Source organism: Heterodontus francisci, chromosome 3 (genome assembly GCF_036365525.1).
Source record: "Heterodontus francisci isolate sHetFra1 chromosome 3, sHetFra1.hap1, whole genome shotgun sequence".
Lineage (NCBI taxonomy): Eukaryota > Metazoa > Chordata > Chondrichthyes > Heterodontiformes > Heterodontidae > Heterodontus > Heterodontus francisci.
In genome coordinates this window covers 99,551,160-99,573,285 of record NC_090373.1, presented here as the reverse complement: position 1 = coordinate 99,573,285, position 22,126 = coordinate 99,551,160, and the positions used below count along the sequence as shown (strand labels likewise).

Genomic DNA, 22,126 nt, shown 5'->3' with positions numbered 1-22,126 from the left:
AAAAATGAGGAAAGTTTGCTTTGATAGCATAAATGTAGTTTTTTCAGGGATGATCATTAACATTCAGTTAGAATATATAAAAGTAAGAGATACATCTATATTGTTCACAGTTAATACAAGATCAGTTATTGCAGACATTTTCTTTTTAGTAAGTGAGAACATGAATGGAGAAGACAAAAAAATATACAGCCAAATTGAAGTAATCATCAAGGTCTATCTCAGGTTATCAGGTTATAAATCCTATTTTAAATCACAAGCTTACTCAAACAGACCAAAGTTCACAAAGTCCAACAAGTGGACTTTGGTATTTGATTAAAGCAGAAGAGATGCAGTGACTGCAACTGAAAACCAAGACTATATCATGGTGTACAGACTTTCAGCAATCGTGACAGTGTTTCAAGCTCTCCCACTATGGTTTCTTCTATTTGGAATATTCGTCCCAGTCGTCCTGCTCTTGTTGCTGATAATTGCTTATCTCAGATTGGAACTAATAGAAGGTATGTTATTGATAGCAAGTGTAAGGAATACAGGGTTGGCCCGCGTTTCATTTAATGTAAGCAAGAAAATAAATACCAGAAAAACATGCTATTAACCTCTCAATTCTAGTATCAGAACTAATATTTAAATATAAAAATAGTTCTAGTAATGATGTTTAACCATAAATTTTATACATAACCCCTACAATTAAAATCCTAAAATATTGTTCAATCATTACCTTTTGAGGCTGAAAAATGCATGAACTTTATTACTCATTTCAGTGTCTGAATTGTAATTTATCTCACAATCTCTGAAAGATAATTTTCAAAAGTGACCACTTAAAAAAAATTCGCAAGTCAAAATTGTCCCCTTTCCAATAGGAGAGGGGAATGATCATTACGGTATGAGGTTCTCCTAATATCTTTTGAGTGGCTTCAGAAGAGTCCCAAAACCAGCAGGCCTCCCAACAGCCAGCGGGAGGTAGAGGAGCAGATATGTAGACAAATTTTGGAAAGATGTAAAGGTAACAGGGTTGTGGTGGTGGGTGATTTTAACTTCCCCTATATTGACTGGGACTCACTTAGTGCTAGGGGCTTGGATGGGGCAGAATTTGTGAGGAGCATCCAGGAGGGTTTCTTGAAACAGTATGTAGATAGCCCAACTAGGGAAGGGGCCATTCTGGACCTGGTATTGGGGAATGAGCCCAGCCAGGTGGTCGAAGTTTCAGACGGGGAGCATTTCGGGAACAGTGACCATAATTCCATAAGTTTTAAGGTACTTGTGGATAAGGATAAGAGTAGTCCTCGGGTGAAGGTGCTAAATTGGGGGAAGGCTAATTATAACAATATTAGGCAGGAACTGAAGAATTTAGATTGGGGCGGCTGTTTGAGGGTAAATCGACATCTGACATGTGGGAGTCTTTCAAACGTCAGCTGATTAGAATCCAGGACCAGCATGTTCCTGTGAGGGAGAAAGACAAGTTTGGCAAGTTTCGGGAAGCTTGGATAACGCGGGATATTGTGAGCCTAGTCAAAAAGAAAAAGGAAGCATTTGTAAGGGCTGGAAGGCTAGAAACAGACGAATCACTTGAGGAATACAAAGACAGTAGGAAGGAACTTAAGCAAGGAGTCAGGAGGGCTAAAAGGGGTCATGAAAAGTCATTGGCAAACAGGATTAAGGAAAATCCCAAGGCTTTTTATACGTATATAAAGAGCAAGAGGGTAACCAGGGAAAGGTTGGCCCACTCAAGGACAGAGATGGGAATCGATGTGTGGAGCCAGAGGAAATGGGCGAGGTGCTAAATGAGTACTTTGCATCAGTATTCACCAGAGAAGGACTTGGTGGATGATGAGCCTAGGGAAGGGAGTGCAGTTAGTCTCAGTCATCTCATTATCAAAAAGGAGGTGGTGTTGGGTGTCTTGCAAAGCATTAAGGTAGATAAGTCCCCAGGGCCTGATGGGATCTACCCTAGAATACTGAGGGAGGCAAGGGAAGAAATTGCTGGGGCCTTGACAGAAATCTTTGCATCCTCATTGGCTACAGGTGAAGTCCCAGAGGACTGGAGAATAGCCAATGTTGTTCCTTCGTTTAAGAAGGGTGGCAAGGATAATCCAGGAAATTATAGGCCGGTGAGCATTACGTCAGTGGTAGGGAAACTATTAGAGAGGATTCTTCGGGACAGGATTTACTCCCATTTGGAAACAAACGAACTTATTAGCGAGAGACAGCATGGTTTTGTGAAGGGGAAGGAAGGGCAGTGGATGTTATCCATATGGACTTCAGTAAAGCCTTTGACAAGGTACCGCATGGCAGACTGGTACATAAGGCAAAGTCACACGGGATCAGAGGTGAGCTTGCAAGATGGATACAGAACTGGCTCGGTCATAGAAGACAGAGGGTATCAGTGGATGGGTGTTTTTCTGAATGGAGGGATGTGACTAGTGGTGTTCCGCAGGGATCAGTGCTGGGACCTTTGCTGTTTGTAGTATATATAAATGATTTGGAGGAAAATGTAGCTGGTCTGATTAATAAGTTTGTGGACGACACAAAGGTTGGTGGAGTTGCAGATAATGATGAGGATTGTCAGAGGATACAGCAGGATATAGATCGGTTGGAGACTTGGGCGGAGAAATGGCAGATGGAGTTTAATCCGGACAAATGTGAGGTAATGCATTTTGGAAGGTCTAATGCAGGTGGGAGGTATACAGTAAATGGCAGAACCCTTAGGAGTATTGACAGGCAGAGAGATCTGGGCGTACAGGTCCACAGGTCACTGAAAGTGGCAACGCAGGTGGATAAGGTAGTCAAGAAGGCATACGGCATGCTTGCCTTCATCGGTCGGGGCATAGAGTATAAAAATTGGCAAGTCATATTGCAGCTGTGCAGAACTTTAGTTTGGCCACACTTAGAATATTGCGTGCAATTCTGGTCGCCACACTACCAGAAGGACGTGGAGGCTTTGGAGAGGGTACAGAGGAGGTTTACCAGGATGTTGCCTGGTCTGGAGGGCATTAGCTATGAGGAGAGGTTGGAAAAACTCGGATTGTTTTCACTGGAACGACGGAGGTGGAGGGGCGACATGATAGAGGTTTACAAAGTGTTGAGCGGCATGGACAGAGTGGATAGTCAGAAGCTTTTTCCCAGGGTGGAAGAGTCAGTTACTAGGGGACAGAGGTTTAAGGTGCGAGTTTAGAGGGGTTGTGCGAGGCATGTTTTTTACACAGAGGGTGGTGAGTGCCTGGAACTTGCTGCCAGGGGAGGTGGTGGAAGCAGATATGATAGCGACGTTTAAGAGACATCTTGACAAATACATGAATAGGAAGGGAATAGAGGGATATGGGACCCGGAAGTGCAGAAGGTGTTTGTTTAGGCAGACATCAAGATCGGCACAGGCTTGGAGGGCCGAATGGCCTGTTCCTGTGCTGTACTGTTCTTTGTACACAGTGCTAGGACACGAATAGTGAAAGAAAAGAGGGAAGAACTGGAGTGTGATATCCTCTCAAAAGTTTTTTTCCTAATTCTTATTTTAGTTACTTAACTAACATGTCGAAACAGTAAATGTGATGAAAATTTTTTATTTTGGATACTACTTTTAAAAGCCCATGTTTATATATATTTTTAATCCTCTTCTTTGGATACCTTTGTTTTGCAACATTTTATTCTGCTCTTTAGCCCACCATATACCTGTGTGCGCAAAGTACCTCATAGCAGTTGCATGTTTACCCTTTTGTAGAGACATTCCTCTATTCAGTACCTCCCCTAATCTTGTTCGTGATGTAATAAACGGTGTAATAAATTCACTTCATTTAAAGACATGGTCTACTACAATGCTCTTTCATTTTTAAGCACTGAAACAAAGTTTAAGTGTTACGACCAGGTGAGAAAGGTGTCTAAGGATCCCTTTCAGCCTTCACCTGGTCTGACTGTAGCAGGATTTAATTTTTAACACATCGTGTTTTGAGCACACCCTTAGTGAATCCTTGTTCACCACTTTCCAATTATAAGGCAAAGAAATTAGCACAAACAGGCTTTCTTCGGTTTAAAGAAGTGAAATTTATTAAAACTTAAAACCATATAATTCAGTTAACGCCTATGGATACACGCGTCCCACGCTGGCATGCATACGTGATATGCACATGCAAATAGAGACAGAAAAAAACAAACATGAAGTGGAGAGGTTTGAGGCAATCTCTGAAGAGGGGTTTTTGTTACTGTGTTCCGAGCTCGCTGTAGTCCTTGCTTGTAGGTAGATCTTGCTTTGTGTTGGGGCCCATTATTCTTCTTAAACCTTGTTCGCTGAAGGAGACCTTTCTCGCTTGGGGTTCATCTGTCTTAAATGGATTCTGAAGCTGGTGAGAGAGATGAGAGCAGATAGGAGAGAGATGTTCTCAATCCAGGAGATTTCACTCTGTTCAAAACTCTGTGGCAAATTCAAATTCCTGCAACAGCCACTTAGTCATGTAACTAAACTGGTCTCACCACGTCTGTTCCATATATTGGGAGTGGGGATAACTCCTTTGTTCCAACACTGCCTGCTAGCACGCAAAAAATGTCTTTCCAGCCAGGGGCTCGGCAACCCCTTGAAATAGCCCTTCTCGTCTTCTTAGCAACAATTTGCAGTTTAATGTCCATGTGGCGAAATTAATGTGCCTCATTCTTGGCAGGTGGGGGCCTGCATGACATTAAGACAAGTTGAATAGCAGCTTTACAGCATAAAAATGGGACTAACAAGATCTCAAAGAGATAGAAGAATTAGAGCAATAACTGCTGAATAGAAAGTAAAAGAATCAGTTTCAATTAGAGCTGCTAAGATACAAAGAGAAAGAGCACTGTTGCTAGGTAGAATAAGAATGGCAGAAAGGAGAGAAATTATGTGAATTTAAGACCGAGAAGGAAAAAGATGATGGCGCTGTTGAACTGGCAGAGAAACCCTACAAGTCTATTAGACGAGGAAATATAACATCAAGTCCTCAAATGAAATGAATTTAATTCAGAAAAGTTAAAGATGAGGATATTGATACCACAAGGCAAGGATAGACACCCTTTGAAGATTTGCGGTGCTGAGACTCACTAATAAGTTATCTGAAATCAGAGAGCCAAAATAATGGTGGCTAAGGTTCAAAAAGAATCAAAAATGTAAAATGAATCATGGAATAGGAATTAGCTTTACAAATTGAAGCTATTTATTCAATGTAAGCTTTTGCAGCTTTAAAGAATTTCTCACCTATTATTTTATAGCCAAGATGCCTGTTACAAAGGTGAGAAGTGTTGGAGTGAAATGCTGGAGAGGTGTAGCCATTTCAGTTCTAGCGGTGCTGTGAATTTCAATCCAAGGCCAATACTGCCATTCAAAAAAAAAACAAAGAAAAAAAAGTGTTATAGGTCAGCATTCCAAGATCAGGGTTAGGTTTATCCTACGTATATCAGTTTTCCTAGATGTTGCCTGTAACAATGGGGTAGATTATCCCTCCAAGTAGTTTTCAGGCGACTGGCTGATAGTGGCAGTGGGATTCACATTCATTTTGAAGGCTGGACTTCATGATCATATGGCTGACAGGCAAAAACCAATCATCCCACTGATCCAGACCACCCCAACATCAATTAGTCCCATCGGTTTACGGGCCAGTGCTTTGTTCTTGGGATGGGGCAAGGACTCGGTGCGGCAGCGGCCCAACTTATTTTTTGGTAGAGACTGGGAGAGCACTCTTGTTCTTCCTGGTCCCACAAAATAAATTAACATTTATCGCCTGAGATTCATTTGACTGAACCCTGATTTGTGTATTAAAAGCGCCTACCACTTGACCCAGGCAGATGTGTTGATTGCAGAGCCGTCAACCTGGAGGAAGATAGCATTGGCCACAATGTTAGGGAGAACTGGGCAGTGAAATCATACATCACCAGTTTTGGTATGCTGCCACCTGGTTGCCACTGGTCAAAAGGCCTCGAAACCTCTTGCACATGTCTATTTCAGTAATAGTAATTGCAGTGGGTTAACAGTATCTTAAACCCTTGCTACAAGATGTAATCTGAATGGCACAGCAACCAAAGTTTGGAACCAGACAGAACTGAGCAAAATAATCCATGAAGTGCTATAACACCACATTGATTCAGCACTTTCCTGAAGTGAATGTGATTTAAAAAGGGGAATGTCTTCATGAAGAATGGTTTTTTTTGGTGGAAGGAGAACAGCCACATATCAATTCCAGCAGCATGGCATTACATTATATTTTGATGACTCAAAACAATGTTTTTTTTGCTTGCAAATGTCCACTTTTCATGATTGGATTACCATTATTATTGTTTTATTTTTAAGATTGGTATAATTTTGTATCTCCAATAAGAAAGCGATAAACCGGCAGGAATCTGTGAACTAGCCGTAACCACCCAAACTCAGATTTTATTTAAAAAGTCATGAATTGTTACCTCAGTAAATCAGAAGAACCTGTTCCTGTGACTAAATTTCTGTTGAGATTTCTTACCAATATATGCAAATACTTTTTTTTTCTAAATCTGCAGAACTAATTTTTGCCAATTATAGTTAGTTTCCCAATTCATTGGTTATAGCATTGGAGCCACATGTCACTTGCCAGTCAGGAGGAATCTTTAATTGAAATTCCTGGCTAAGCCTGGATGGAGATACCAAGTTCATATTATCCACATTGTTCCACCTCAAAGTAAAGCACTTATTGTCCATTGAACACTGAGTTCCAATGGCAACAGCTGCAAATCACACAGCTTAATTCGCTAAATGTACCAGCTGCAAGTCAAACAATTTTGGAGGATAAAAATATTTTCATGAATTTAAAAAAACCTGTTCCTTTTCTATAGATTAACCCTACTTGCTTTCTCACCACAGCCCTCTTTCTCTAGAATATGCATCCAATTGTCTCTGTGACCCAGGAAACATGAAGGGGGAATTAAAAACAATACCAACTTACTGGACTGAGGCAGTTCTGAACACAGAGACCAGAAAAGGCAGTTCCACTTTTTAATTTGTGCATAAATAACTTCAGTTTGATGTTGATATCAGAAATCTTCCAAATCAGTTTTCTGCCACTGTACAACAAACTCATTTGTTTTCATGATCAGTAATCATCTGTTTTCTCAACAGTGAACAGTGAGATGGCAATGAATCAAGATCCTAAAGACATTATTAAGGAACACGTCAATAAGCAGGATCATCACCATTCAACTGAATATAGAGTACGGAATACAACCTGTAACCTCAGCAAAGACAGATGCTCACTTAAATAAGTAGACTGTTGTCATTAAAGGACCTATCATAGTTGTACATGTTACCTCTTCAATCAAAAATTGCCAAGTTTTGCCAAATACTTCAATGACAGACTGTTTTCTCACAGTGGATTCATGTTCAAAAGATGATATCCTTTCAATGCCCCATACAGACGAAATGCAAAAGTTACAGATAGACAAAGTTTCTTTTAGCTCAGCTATGTGAGCCCGTCCAGATGAAATATTCATTTCATATTTAAGATTAAGATCAACAAATAACCCTAATTTCTTCTCCCCTGCTGTCAGTAACTATTTTTCCTTCAGTCATATCTGAATATTTCCATTCAGTAATGGATAATGAACTCCTACATTTTACAAAAAAAAATTAAACTCATCCCAATGGATCCATTTTTCACAAGATCTGCTGTAACTAGATCTGTTATTACTATATTTATACATGTTGGTAGACTGATAAAAGCAAAATGTGACTTTAGAATATATTTTGTACAAAATATAAAAGAGCTTGATATCAGTTCTACAAAGCAAAAGCAAAATACTGTCTGTAGATGCTGGAAATCTGAACCAAAAAGAGAAAATGCTGTAAATACTCAGCAGGTCAGGCAGCATCTGTGGAGAGAAAAACAAAGTTAATGTTTCAGGTCGATGACCTTTCATTAGAATTGCTTTGTTATGTACTAATTGAAAATATACTTGTCCCCAAAACTTTGCAGGAAATTGGGGGAAATTTCATTCCTTACATTTTGTTTAATGAATGTAGGACTCAATTTATTCTGTATCAGCACACATGTTCTAATTCATTGTTTCCCAACCTCCACAGATCATAGTGTAACTGACAATTCCAAGAGCAAAAAGATTAATAAAGTTTATATCTTTATCCACAATAATTTGCATGAAACTGTTTAAGAATTTGCAGTCTTTAAGTTAGTATTTCTACTATTATTCCTGTGCTCATTGTAGACTATTAGTTACAATCTTTTAAAAATAAGTGCTTCATGCATCTACCAGTTTTAACATTATTAAAAGTGGCTCTCACATGGCATCATTCAAAGTGAATCAGAGGACTCTGTTTTGTAACAACTGTGTTATAAGGCAAAAAATAACTCTTTGTGTAACCGTTTCTCTGCTTTTTCAACATTCTTTGTGTTACTTTTGGATCTTTGCTTCCCTTCCTCTCTTTCCCAAGACTGTGACATTTTCATCATTGCAGTGTCCATATCATTTTATCTGATTTTCTTTTCATTGCTTCTGTTTCAATCTTTCATTCTTTTATTTTTCAATATCTTCAATGTCACAGTGCAGTTCTCACATTCCCTTCCTGATGTATTTCTTAACATTAAGGTTTTTTTTTTATTCGTTCATGGGATGTGGGCGTTGCTGGCGTGGCCAGCATTTATTGCCCATCCCTAAAGGTCTAGGATATGCAAGTTGATTAAAGGTGACATACACCTGGATGGATGTGGTGATGGGAATAGGCTGTCAAAAACATACTGCATCATGGTCAATTAAAAGAGAAAGTGGAACCATATGTCAAGGGATTGGGGTTAAGAGTGCATAGAATAGGCAAAGGACACCAAGATCAAAAACCAAAGAATCACATTTGAAAATATTTAAAACTACGCTTTTATTTTATAAAAAGTGTAATTTTAACTTTTTGTAGCATTCACACTTGTAGCAGGCACAGCAATTAAAATGATCTTTTACTATGAGCTATAAGAAGTTTGGATTTCTCAAATTAGTGCCACATGTACCATTTGAGGAGTTTAACAATGGAGCCAAACATTGGAAAATAAAATATAGTCAGAACATATTTTAAGTGAAATTTATTTATTTATTTTCAACAGCATTAAATGGAGCAAGAATATCACTCAACACAACTTTTAAGCTGCTAAAATACTATTTCGCTTGTTGGCCTATATATAAATATATTATATATATATATTATAACTATATTATATATAGGTCAAAAGCATAATGACACAGTCATTGGGATTCAGTATAGTTTTCAAACAAATGCGAAGCAAAAGATTCCACCATATTATCTACAGAAAGACCAAATATTAAAGATTATTTTTTTCTTCAAAACCTTCCTCAAACATTAGACAAAGCCATCAGAAATGCAACACAATTTACCCATTAACAGCTATACTATAAAGCTTAAGTTTTCATATCAAGATCAAGAATGTAAAAGCATTTATAGAAATGTATTCAGTATAATGATTTTTTTTTCAATTGAGGAAATATGATTCAAAGGTATTAAATTTTAAGCTGCCTACAAAATTATGTTTTAGAACTGGTAAGTAAATAGAAAAGTACCCCTTTCAATATGGATCTCACAGTTCCATGGATGCCTTAAGAAAATATATAGTAAATGCACTACAGTGAAATTTTTTTTTTTAACTGGAATGATGCTTGCTTAGCGTTAGGTCCTCTTTAAATTTTTGCAGTAATAAGTAGGTCAGGAGATTCTTTATAAACAGACGTAATTCTTTTAAATTGACGTGAAAGGATTTGAAGTGACACTGGAAAAGGCTGACCAAAGTCCTTCCATATTTCTCTTTTCCACAATATTTGATAACTACTTGATCATGCTAAAAAAACATTTCTGCAACAACAGGTTTACACATACTTATTCAGGTATTGAAAGTGAGCCACTTACTGTTTCTAAATTAGTCACAATATTCTGTACAAAACTCTTGTCTAAAGGGAATCCTACTTTTAGCCTTTTTTGTAATATTTACTTGCAGTTATTAAATTCTAATGGCATATAGTAGTGGTAGATTAATAAGCCATCACATTAGTTATGAGTGAATGATCAAATTACAGGCTAATGATTGTAAATAACTAACTCCAATGATGCTTTTCTGTAGGCCTCTGGTATCTTCAAATATTCATACTATGCGCGACTGCTATGTAGGATGTAATTTGCCAATGCTCAGAGGCAATTTTTCTCTATTATTCATGGCAGTGGTCACTTTAATGGTCAAGATCCTTCATTTAGTTTCAGGCAATATTCATTTCTGGAAGTAAAATGAGCACAAAAGGTTAGCAAAACAACATCTAAAATAACCTGAAAAAAAACTTGAGATACACTTTGCAGATTGCTCAGTGAAACTGTACTTATATATTCGCTCCTGGTATCTGCCAGTTCCTAAGGAAAAGTGCAAAAGGGCTGTCCTTCTAGAACAGGATATTGTTATAAGAATTTACCTTCAGCATTTAGCACGGTGCTAGAGGTTTGCATCCTATAATGAATACTAACAGCATAAAGTTGCAACTGTCCAATGTATTGAACTGCTGCTTTAAGATTCAGAAAGTAACCTCCAAAAGACTGTATGCTGAAATCTCTCAAACTAATGAAATTAATTATGTAAAAAGGAAAAATCAGAAAATACTGATAGTGGGCAAGGCAAACAAATGTAATTTTATTTCACTTTCTTTAATGTATTCTTTTAAGTCCTAAAGCAAGTGAAAAATAGGAGCACTCTGGCTTTTCCATCCTGTGCTAGAAAATGTTCAATCCACATTTCAATTATGGTAAACTCAATATTCCATGTGTAAAGTGGTCATGGAATATAATCATATTTTGCTGTCCAAATTCAAATAGACAGATTTAAAAACAAAATTTTATATTTTACGTAGGTTTTTTTTTTAAATGGCAGATTAAGAATTTCTAGGTACATTGATACACATTTTAATTAATTTCAAATTAATATTTGAGCAGATATTACATAGATCAAGTCAAGAGTTGATTTGAGCACAAGAAGCATATCCAGTCCAAAATCAGATTAAGGATTAAGTTCAGACATTAATTTTTAATCTAGAATTATCAGGGAATTTTACAAGGACTGAGACAGCAAAGTTCTCTCACAAGCAAGATGCATTCACATCTATTCAGCAAAGCAAAAATCAATTTGCCTTATGTGACATCCAGTCTTGGGTGGTGGTGGTGGTGGGTGGAGGAGGATAGCTTGCTCCAGGAAACACAATACTGAAGCTGTTGTGCCTGTGGCTCTTCCCATAAATTCTTACCCATTCACAGACTCAAGCTGAATCAAACTGTTCGCAAACTTAGCATCCTGTTCAATTCTGAGCCAAGCTTTGGGCCCCATAATGTCTTCCTCACAAAGACCATCAAATTATACCTCCATAATATTGCCTATAGTCCATCAGCTGCTGAAATCCCCAACCATGTCTTTGTCACTTCTAAACTTGATTACGCCAAAGCTCTCCAAGTCAGCAGACGGATGGAAGAGGTAATCAACAGTGCTATCAAGTGGCAGCTAATCACCAATAACCTACTCATAGAAACGCAGCTCAGCTTGGCTATCAACAGGACCTTTCAGATTCAGTCCTGATTACAATTTTGGTCCAATCAAGGACAGAGGTGCTGAAGTCCAGAAGTGAGGCGAGAGTGACTCCCCTCGACATCAAGGCAGCATTTGACAGAAAATGGCATTAAGGAGCCAGAGTAAAATTGAAATCAGTGGTGTTATGGACAGGCGGTAAGGGGTGTGAGTGGTTCTCACTGCTCACCTCCCAACTGACCGCAATCGTATTATGTTAAAAATGGTGAGGTGGTTCTGGAGTGTTTTTAGGGTCAAATAAACAGACAAATGATGGTTATCTTTTTTAACCTATGAAAAAACCTATTTTTAACACAATTCCAGAAATGTTCACAACTCATCCACGCACACATTCACTCACACATGCATACACAAGACTAGATAGGTAGATAGACAGAAAAAGAGTAAGTGGTTTAAAGTTCAAAGTAAGGTAGGTGTTTGTGGTTTATGGTAAACCTTTTGAATTCTCTCAGGAGGACAGTCTCTTTTAAAGGTACTGGGCTGGGTGTTCGTAGTCGTGAACTTGTTGAGATGCTGTAGATTTTTTGGTGGTTAAAACTTCAGACTAGAGGTGGTGGCCATTGCTTGTTCTCTGCTGCAGCAAGTTGAAATGTAAAATTAGCAGCAGGGCTTCTTCCTTGCTTGGCTGGATCTCTTTAATAGTCCCTTGCTGGACTGCTCTCTGAAGGTAGAAGAATAAATAATGTTGGAAATACTCAGCAGGTCTGGCAGCATCTGTGGAGAGAGAAGCAGAGTTAACGTTTAAGGTCAGTGACCCTTCATCAGAACTGGCAAATATTAGAAATGTAATAGGTTTTAAAAAATAAAGCGAGGTGGGGCAAGAGATAACAAAAGAGGTGTTGATAGGACAAGGTCACACCTTCTCTTTTGTTATCGCTTGTCCCACCCCCATTTTATTTGCTTAAAACCTATTACATTTCTAATATTTGCCAGTTCTGATGAAGGGTTACTGACCTGAAACGTTAACTCTGCTTCTCTCTCCACAGATGCTGCCAGACCTGCTGAGTATTTCCAGCAATTTTTGTTTTTATTTCAGATTTCCAGCATCTGCAGTATTTTGTTTTTATTTTAGTGCTCTCTGAAGGTGTTGGCTTGATCTCGGTCTCTCTCCAGATGGCTACCTTTTAAGGTCAAAATCCATATCAGAGTTTGTTAGTTGACATGTGGCCTTCTCCCCTGGTGTGGCCACACAATGGACCAGGATGTGGAATCCATGGCTATCTACTGATGTCTAGATAGGTACCATTCTGTTATGATGTGGCTACTTCACTCCTATTTAAGTTTGGTTTGGCCTGTGAGTCCATCTGTCTCCAGAACCCTATATTAGTTAATTCCTGTAACTAGAAGTCATCAACATGCATTTGTGCTCCTTTCAATTTCAAAAGGGTTTTCCCCAGAGCTATTTCAGATGAAGATAATGAGATGCATTGTTGCAGACAAGTTTGTAGATTCCAGTACAGGAGGGGGTCATGTGACTACTACTCCATTTTGACTGTTGTACAAGTGTCCATATTCTTGTGGTTTTGTTTAGCAGTTGGCTTTTTAAATTCATAATTCTTCCAGTTCATTGTTTATTTCATCATGTCTCCTTCCGTGTATGATAGTGGGAATTGGGAAAACTCTCCAATGGCTAGAGTCAGACCTAGCAGAAAATGAAGATGATTGTGATTGTAGAAAGCTAATCAGCTCAGCCCCAAGGCATTGCTGCATGATTTCCTCAGGGCAGTATCCTAGGCCTAAACCATATTCAAATCCTTCATCAATGACCTCAACATCATCATAAGGTCAGAAGTGGAGCTTGTAAAATCTCACACTGTAGATCTGCTATTGTAAATTTCTGGAAGTACTTTTCCTCTTTGCTGCTGTAAACTGAATCCTTAATATCAACGCCCTCTAGTGGCACACTGCACATGCTACACCAAGCATGTACAGTGGCCTCAAATGAACACACTAAATCTCAAATGAACAAATGAACAATACACAACATCCCTCCCCTTCTCAGTAAAGGAGAGTTTCAATGGTTTGCTTACATCGTTCTGTTTGGACATTACTTCCGTTTGTAAGATAATCGCTTAGTATGATAGATGCTTCCGCTCACGAGTAGGATATCGACATGTGACATTAGGTATTGTCTCATTTAACACATGCGCTTCAACTCGAGCGTCGATGTCTGGATTGGACGCAACGCTTGTAGATGGTGTTTGCAACATTTTAGAGAATGACTCGTTTCATGTGATGATTCGCGAACAATGCTTAGCAGTGATCAGTGATGCTTTTGTGTTAGTCACAACAAATGATTGAATGTCATAGGGGGTTATTTGCTTTCCAACATAACCATCATGTTTTACAAGCACATTGTCTCCTGGCTCCAGTGGTGTAGTTCTGAATTTCATGTTTCATTTTGCTTTTCATTTCTGTCCTTGATAATGCTCATGTACAATGTAGATCATTAACTTTGTGGGGAAGCTCAGGAAGAAGTGTGCATAGGATGTGTGAAGATGAGTGTAGCTGGAGGCTTTCTAGTGGTTGAGTGGGGTGTTGCTCTGTAATTGCAAAGAAAAAGATACAACTACTGCTTCCGCAACTTGCTCTCAGCAGTAGCTGTACAGATCACTTTTTTCAAGGAACACATGTATCTTTCAACTTTTCTATTAGCTCTTGGCCAACAGAGTGTGACTTTTCAGTGAGTGAAGCCCAGGTAATTTGTGAATTTACTGATCTCAATCGCTGTTGAATGGGAGTCCATTGTCGCTTCTCAACATTTGATCTCTGTTGAATGGGGATCCATAGTCGCTTCTCACCATTTGAGGGACTCTAAACAAAGCGAAAATCTGGTAAAGCTTTGGGACTACTGCTTTCGCTGAGGTAGACGTAACTATTTCTACGACTGGGAACCTGCTACAGTCATCAGTTACAACAAGCAAGTGCTCATCAGTGGGCAAATGTGCGAAATCTATGCTAACTTCAGTCTATGCGCCTGCAAGTAGCTCCGATATGTTGAGCGAATCACGAAGATTTGACATTATGGCTGCTTGACATGGCCAACACTAATCGATTTTGTGTTCCACCATGCGGTCAATTCCGGGAACAATACCTTTTCTCGAAGAAGTTGCTTGGTTTTGACAAATCCCTGTTGACCCTCGTGCTATTTCTACAACACATTCTCTCAAAGACTGTGGAATGACAATGCTGCTGCAGAACAGGAGATCAAAAATGGTTGCAACTGTGAGCTCGTTTTTCACACTGAAGACCTTGTAGCGTGTGAGTGACTTCATTTATAGACACTCTCTAAATCACGTCTTTCCAGTTTATGATTCCATAGCTGTCATACATAGTGCAACCCTTCATCGTGTTTTGTTGCCACTTTGATGTAAGTTAATTTTAGTGCGTTTGGTACTGTTTTACGCTAACATAGTTAAGATGTTGTTTGCAGTCTGTTCTTCACAACTAGTAGGATGATTGTCAGCAAAGGATGACATGACAGGTAGTCCACTGGGTTAAGCTTGCCTGGCTGATACTTAACGCGGAACGTGTACTCTTGTAGTTTGAGCATCCAACGCTTTATTTGTGTTGGTGGCCTGCTATGCGGATTGTTTAACAGGCTTGCTAATGGCCAATGATCGGTTATCACTTCAAACCCACTTGCATACAAGTAGAGATTAAAATGTAGGATGCTCCATGAGATTGAGAGAGCTTCTCTGTCTCTGTTTGCGAATATCATTGTTCTACAGGCATTAATGATCTGTTTGGTAACGCAATGATTGGAGTGATTTGCACGAGAACTGCATCCAAGCCAACTGGGCTTGCCTCCACAATTAGCTGGGTGGTTTTCCCGGGGTCAAAGTAGGCATTTGTGCAATTTGCTGACAACCATTGTTTGATATGGTGTACAGCTTATTTGTGCAATTTAGTCCACTCCCACTTGGTGGTCTCTTTTGTCAATATCATGTAGGGGGCAGATAGCGTAGCAAGATCAGAAATGAAAAGACTACGGTATGCGATGAGCCCAAGCAGATTCTGGACTTCATGCACATTCATAGGATCTGCAGTGTCTGCAATGGCTTTGACTGTCCGTGGATCAGGTGATACTCCTTCACTGCTGAATCACATGACTGGAGAATTTGATCGTGCTTTCACTGAACAGGCACTTGTCTTTGTTCAGGGTGAAGTTGCATTCTCTAAGATGTTGTAGGCATGCATATTGGTGTGTCTCGAGCTCACTTGTAGTGCAACCGCAGATGAGAATGCCATCACTGATATTCAGTGTGCCCTCAAATCCTTGCAGTGCAGACTGAATCATGTGCGGAAATACCCTAGCTGCTGAGTTGACTCCAAAGTTGAGCCTTCTTTTATCAAAAGAGCCAGATGTGAGTGGAGAACACGAAGAAAACCTCAATTCTTCTGACGGTAGCCTGCATTGAGGTCAAGTTTAGCAAAATATTTGGCACCATTCACTTCCTCTATGATATCGTCAATTGTTGGTATCAAATGTCTTTCTTGTTGTATTGCTTGGTTTGGTGACTGCACGTGGTCTCAGATTCTGATCTTATTCTCGCTCTTGGGTTTCTTGACAACTTGTACGGGTGAGACCCAAGGGATGGGTTCATCCCAAATATTCTTAATGATGTCGAGGTCAAACAAGCGCTGAAGTTCCTTCTCGGTTTGCTTTCTGACATGGAGCAATATTCATCTATGATGACGCATGACTAGACACACCTTAGGATCTACATGCAGCTTACACGTAGCACACTTCAGTTTGCCGATACCCACGAACCGGTCAGCATACAGTTCAAGAACGTTGTTGGTGCGCGTAAAAATGATGTATGTGACTGCAATCATGCGCAGATATGTTGCACTGTGGAAATTGATGAGCGTGTCACTTTATCAAGATATGACATAGAATACAGCATTCGTTCTGGTATCTTTGAATGTGATTGACGTTTTAAAAGTCAAAAGAACTTTCAGTAGTTTATTCCTGTTGGAGGGGAAGATTTTTATATTCCCTGGTTTGCAAAGGATGTGGCAGTCCTGAAGTTTGTTGAATGTTCATCTCCCATGACGGTGGCAGGCTCCTGTATCTATGAGAGCATCTACTTTCTAGCAGCCAAAGGTCACTGTCACATGGGGCTGTTGCTGTGTCCAGTGGAGAGCGTAAAAGTATATTCAGGGTCATCTATCTCCACATTGGTTACATTCTCTCGCCTTTTTGTTGTGGTATGGTGGTAGTATTGGTATGAACAGTCAATTTTGCTGATGAGTGGCAAACGTGAGCAAAATGGTTGAGTTCCCTACAAGCTTTACACTGCTTGCCAGCAGCAGGGAATAATGTCTGGTGTGGATAAGTACCACCACAGCGGAAGCATTGCTGGGAAAAGTCAAGATCCTGTTTGCGAGATTGCTGTCGTTGCTTTGCAGGTGGTTGCCTAGCACATGAGCAGGAGTTGAGCTTGAAGTGTGGCAGTTTCAGTTGGCAAATACTCTATTTCTTTGTCGCTATCTGGTGGTCGATAATATATTCCCAATAGAACAGATCCCTAATTTCTTAATTTAGCCCAGACAGATTTCATCTGAACATCAATTCACACAATGACAAAGGATAATCTTAATTAAAAACATTGTTCTGAATTTTTTTTTGACAGAAAGGAGCTACATTTGTATCATTGTGAACATGAGTTGCATCAAACATACCAAGGTGAATTCAACTTGTTTTCTAATGGTTGCACATTTTTAATTAAAATATTGATATGCTCAATACCTTTTCCACTTTTATTTCTTATTCTTTCCTTTACTATGCTTCTTCTTAACCTCTTTTATTTGCTCCACAGTACATTTTTGTACATATTCTCTTCTTGAGCTTAGCATTTAGATTTGCCCCATTCTCTACCTTGCTTGTTTAATTCTAGTCCATTCCTCTACTTATGCTCTCTGCAGAATACAGAATCTGATTTGGTTAGGTAAAGCCAATCCTGAACTTGGAGTGCCTCTGTCCCAGAAATAATTCTAATGCCCTGGAAATCAGAAATGCTGTCATCAATGTATCAAATCAATTTTTCTCTAACTGGCATGCAGCACAGGGAGTAATCCTACAGTTCTGCCTTTTAATATAATACCCAATTCCTCAAACTCACTTTGAAAGTACTCCAGCCTGAGACTCCCTTTGCCGTTTGTTCCAACTAAGCTACATCAGACTACCCACAAGCCTTCCCTTTCCAGAATCTTCTGTATACTTCTTAGTTAAGCCCCTGTATATATAAAGGTCATCACACATATCCAATTGCTTTGATTCTATAGTTGCACTTCTGCAAAGTTGCACAGCAAGTGCCCCAAAGGGAAAGAAATTTATACATCTGTCCACCAAAAGTTTTCTTTTAAATTGTGCAGCCAGTCATTTTGTGTACACGTGAATGTTTTTCATTCAAGTATTGTATTTTTAATCTCTATTTTCAGTCAACTTCAGCTAAGAATTTCGATATTGTCAGCAGCTCTACCGAGGAGGCTCTTGATGGACAGTTATGAATTCTTAAATCCAACTCAAGGTGACACCACTAAGTTTCTCTTCCTCCCATTAGCAAGGAGGACCAAAAGGACAAAGATAGGCCGTTGGAATAGGCATACAAGTGGTGGATCAAATTTAATGCAGAATAGTGTGAAGTCATTCATTTTGGTAGGATGAATGAGGAGAGGCAATATAAATTAAAGGGTACAATTTTAAAGGGAGTGCAGGCAATGAACTGAGGCACCTGGGCGTATAGGTGCATGAATCATTGAAGATTGCAGGGCAGGTTGAGAAAGCAGTTAATAAAGCTTATGGGATCCTGGGCTTTATAAATACGGGCATAGAGTACATAAATAAGGAAGTTATGATAAACCTTTATAAAACAATGGTTCAGCCTCAACTGGAGTATTGTGCCCAGTTCTGGGCACCACACATTCGGAAGGATTTTAATGTATTAGAGAGGGTTCAGAACAGATGCACAAGAATGGTTCCAGGAATGAGGAGCTTCAACTATGTGGATCGGTTGGGGAAGCTGGTGCTGTTCTCCTTAGAGAAGATACAATTAAGAGATGTGATTGAGGTGTTCAAAATCATGAGGGTTTGGACAGAGTAGATAGAGAGAGGCTGTTCCCATTGGCTTAGGATCTAGAACCAGAGGACACAGATTTAAGGTGATTGGCAAAAGAAGCAACAGCGTCATAAGGAAGAACTTTGTTTTGCAGCGAGAGGTTAGGATCTGGAATGCACTGCCCTAGAGTGTGGTAGAGGCAGATTCAATCGAGGTCTTCAAAAGACAGCTGGATAACTAACTGAAGAGAAAAAATTTGCAGGGCTACAGGGAAAAGGCTGGGGAGTGGGACTAAATGAGTTGCTCTTGCAGAGAGCTGGCATGGACACGACGGGCCGAATGGCCTGCTTCTGTGCTGGAACCATTCTGTGATTCTAAGGAAGTTTGTCGCCACTTCAGCATATGCTCCATTCACTTGCCATAAAATCAAACACCTCACACCAATTGTTTTCTTGAAAACAATTCTTCTTTAAAATGGTGCATTGAATTTATGAACACTGTCAATACAATCAGTAGCAGCAGCATCACACATCTGTAATCAATGCACTTTTGAAAGAAGTGTTTGTTGGCAATAACTTACTTACACAGGAAGTGGCTCCTGAGGAGTAAAGGCAGTAAAAAGAGCATAAAATCTCCAGTACAAACTTCTGCAGCTTGCAATAGAGTGCTGCTCAAACAACTTTTTCAAATTCTGGGACATAGTACCTGCAGTCTGGGAACTCATCTACATGTTGCAACAATGATATTAAATTTACTTCTAATGACAGATGCTAATCAAACAAAATAAATACATTTATAGCAAACCAAAGAATTCTGCAATGTGTGCAAAAACAGAGAATCAGAGAACTTAAATATGAAAATTAATACAATTGAAATGTGAAACTCAGGAAACGTACTGCAGTATTTCCCATTTAACTGGAAAGTATTTAAATAATTGCAGTATGCAAGCCAAAAGTGAAGAAATTGGGCCTAATTCAGTAAATGCCATTGATTTAACTGGCTAAGGGCTAAAACTATTTGGTTTGTTAAAATTCTGTTACAGTTCGAGTATTTTAAGATACAATTGCGATTAGGCTAACATTGTTCATTGGTCAAACTGTTAACATGTAAGTTTAAACTGTTTTCTGATAAATGTTTGGTTTCAGACTATTGAAAGCTTGCTAATTCTTGGGTTCAGACAATAGTTCAACATAATTTAGATTAGGCTAGGGTTGTCCAACCTTTTCACGTGGGGGGGCCACATTACAATTTTTGTCTTACATAGGGGCCGATGAGACAATTTCAGAAAGATAAAGGCATTAAAAATGTATCACACTATCAAAACAACAAACTTTCATTTTTGTGAAGAAACTTTAAATAAGATTGATTAATTGACTTACTTTCTTATTATGTTGGACACCAATTTATTGAGATACCTAGCATTTTTTTGCTTGCACAAATAGTCAACGTTTGCCTGCACACTTGCAGCAATGCAGAGTATTCCGGATAGAAGTTCACCTTGATCACTCCCTCTCCCCCCCACACCTCCCCCTCTCTCTTTCTCTGTCCCTGTCTCCCCCCATTCTGTCTCTGTTGCACCCCCCCGTCCCTCTCTGTCCCCGTCGCACCCCCCCCCGTCCCTCTCTGTCCCTGTCACCCCCGTCCCTCTCTGTCCCTCGCACTGCGTCCCCCTCGCTCTCTCCCACTGTCACTGTCCCCCTCTCACTCTGTCCACCCCGCTCCCCCCTCTCTCACTCTCAGTCTGTCCACCCTGCTCTCTCTCTCTCTGTCTGTCCACTCTGCTTTCTCCCTCACTGTCCACCCAGCCCCTTTCCTCCCTCCGTTCCCCCTCCCCCTCCATCCTCCACAGCTCCATCGCTCCCTCCGTCCCACAGCTCCATCGCTCCCTCCGTCCCACAGCTCCATCGTTCCCTCCCGCCCCCTCTGTCCTCCCCCCCGCCCCCTATCCGTCCCCCCCACCCCCTCACTCTCTTCATTCCCCCCAAGCCCCTCACTCGCTTTCTTTCCCCCCACCCCCAAGCTCTCCATGTTCCCCCAACCTCTCGCTCTCTCTAACAGTTGCAGGGAGTGTGAGCGCTCAGCAGTTTTGTGTTCGGTCAGTTTTTTAAAACATCGTGCTGTCAGTTTCACAGTTGGCAAGTGCTGACATCTGGAACAGTGGTTTCTGACCTTCAGACAGATTTGGGGTTTTCTGGCAGGCTTTTAAAAAAAAAGGCGGAACCCACCGTAAAATTCCGAATCTGTATCAAGTTCAGAAATCGCTGCGCCCCATGTCAGCAGTGAAACTGGCTTGCAATCTTTTAAAAGTGGTCTGGAAGAAGCAGCCAATTGGAAATTTCTCATCTCAAATACATCTGCAGGCCAGACAGAAACACTTGGCAGCCTGGATCCTGGCCTGCGGGCCCTATGTTGGACGTCCCTGGATTAGACCAGTCACAGCATACTGAGATCAACTGCAGTGCTATTACCTTGATTAGACAAAATACAAAAAAGATGAAATTATAGGCAGGCATGGCTGGCTAGTATCCAACCAAGGATCAATGCATGTTCATAGCATGCATTTCTCCCTCAAGTTAATTGAGAACACCTGCAAAAGAAAAGCATGCTGCGAAAAGAATGGCGAGTTGCAAAAAACATAATATCTGCTCTCATTAGGTATTAAATTAGCTGCCTCAGTAGATGCTGTGTTCCCTTACCTTAACTCATTCCTCCCCATCCTCAGTGAGTTCTGTCTCTTTATGTACCACTACCCTGGTGACTGACATATCTGGGTGCTGCTCTTTGGCTTCTTTTATTGCCTGGGCCAAGGCCTACCCAGAATTACAAACAGTCATGGTAGGATTGGAAAGAACATGATAAGTCAAAATACAAAAACAAATGGCATGATTAAAATAAGTTAAATTAACCAACATTTGTACAGTAAAATAACATACAATTTAATCTTGTATGAAAAATCTTCTAAAATCATAAAAATTAAAATGTTTACTTACACAGAATGAACTGATCAAAATTTCCAAATGAAGGTTTCCCTTCATAAATCAGTGGTTTCCTAAATGTCCATTTAAAAGCTGTGTGCCTGCCCCTTTCAGAAGATGTTCCTTGACCATTTATGGAATAATGTAGCAGCTTTCCCCACACATCATGAGAAATATATACATCTGCATTCTTAGCCCCATGCTGGCTGTTGTGAAGAGTTAATTTAAATTTAATGTTCTATATTATGAAAAAAAGGACTAGAGGGAGACTGGATGCCTTTCAAACTAACTGCTCAGACCCATATCTTAAAGGGATATTAGGTCAAATGACCAAAAACTTGGTCAAAGTTTTAATAAGCATCTTAAAAGGATGGGACGAGGGGTGGAGAGGTTTAGGGAGGAAATTCCAGAGCTTAGGGCCTCAGCCCTGAAGGCATGGTCGTCAATGGTAGAGCAATTAAAATTGGGACGCACAGGAGGCCAGAACTGGAGG

At 39.9% G+C, this 22,126-nt stretch overlaps 1 protein-coding gene and 1 long non-coding RNA gene across 9 annotated transcripts in view; one reads left to right on the top strand and one right to left on the bottom strand.

Moving 5' to 3' along the window:
* Positions 1-314: 314 nt before the first annotated feature.
* Positions 315-8,114, top strand: LOC137352540 (uncharacterized). Its single transcript, XR_010969730.1, has 2 exons — positions 315-497; positions 7,088-8,114. It is a non-coding gene; the product is annotated as an uncharacterized lncRNA (long non-coding RNA).
* A 777-nt stretch (positions 8,115-8,891) lies between these two features.
* Positions 8,892-22,126, bottom strand: part of epb41l2 (erythrocyte membrane protein band 4.1 like 2) — a 124,317-nt gene continuing 111,082 nt past the window's right edge. For 2 of the 8 annotated variants that reach the window (XM_068025079.1, XM_068025111.1), the window contains exons 19-20: positions 21,355-21,468; positions 8,893-10,247 (exon numbers count right to left, since the gene is read on the bottom strand). In XM_068025079.1, the coding sequence (XP_067881180.1) occupies positions 21,361-21,468 (108 nt within the window). In that variant the 3' untranslated portion in view covers positions 8,893-10,247; positions 21,355-21,360. Of the gene's footprint in view, positions 10,248-21,354; positions 21,469-22,126 lie in introns of all 8 variants that reach the window. The other 6 variants (XM_068025092.1, XM_068025091.1, XM_068025095.1 and 3 more) reach the window with 4 other exon arrangements.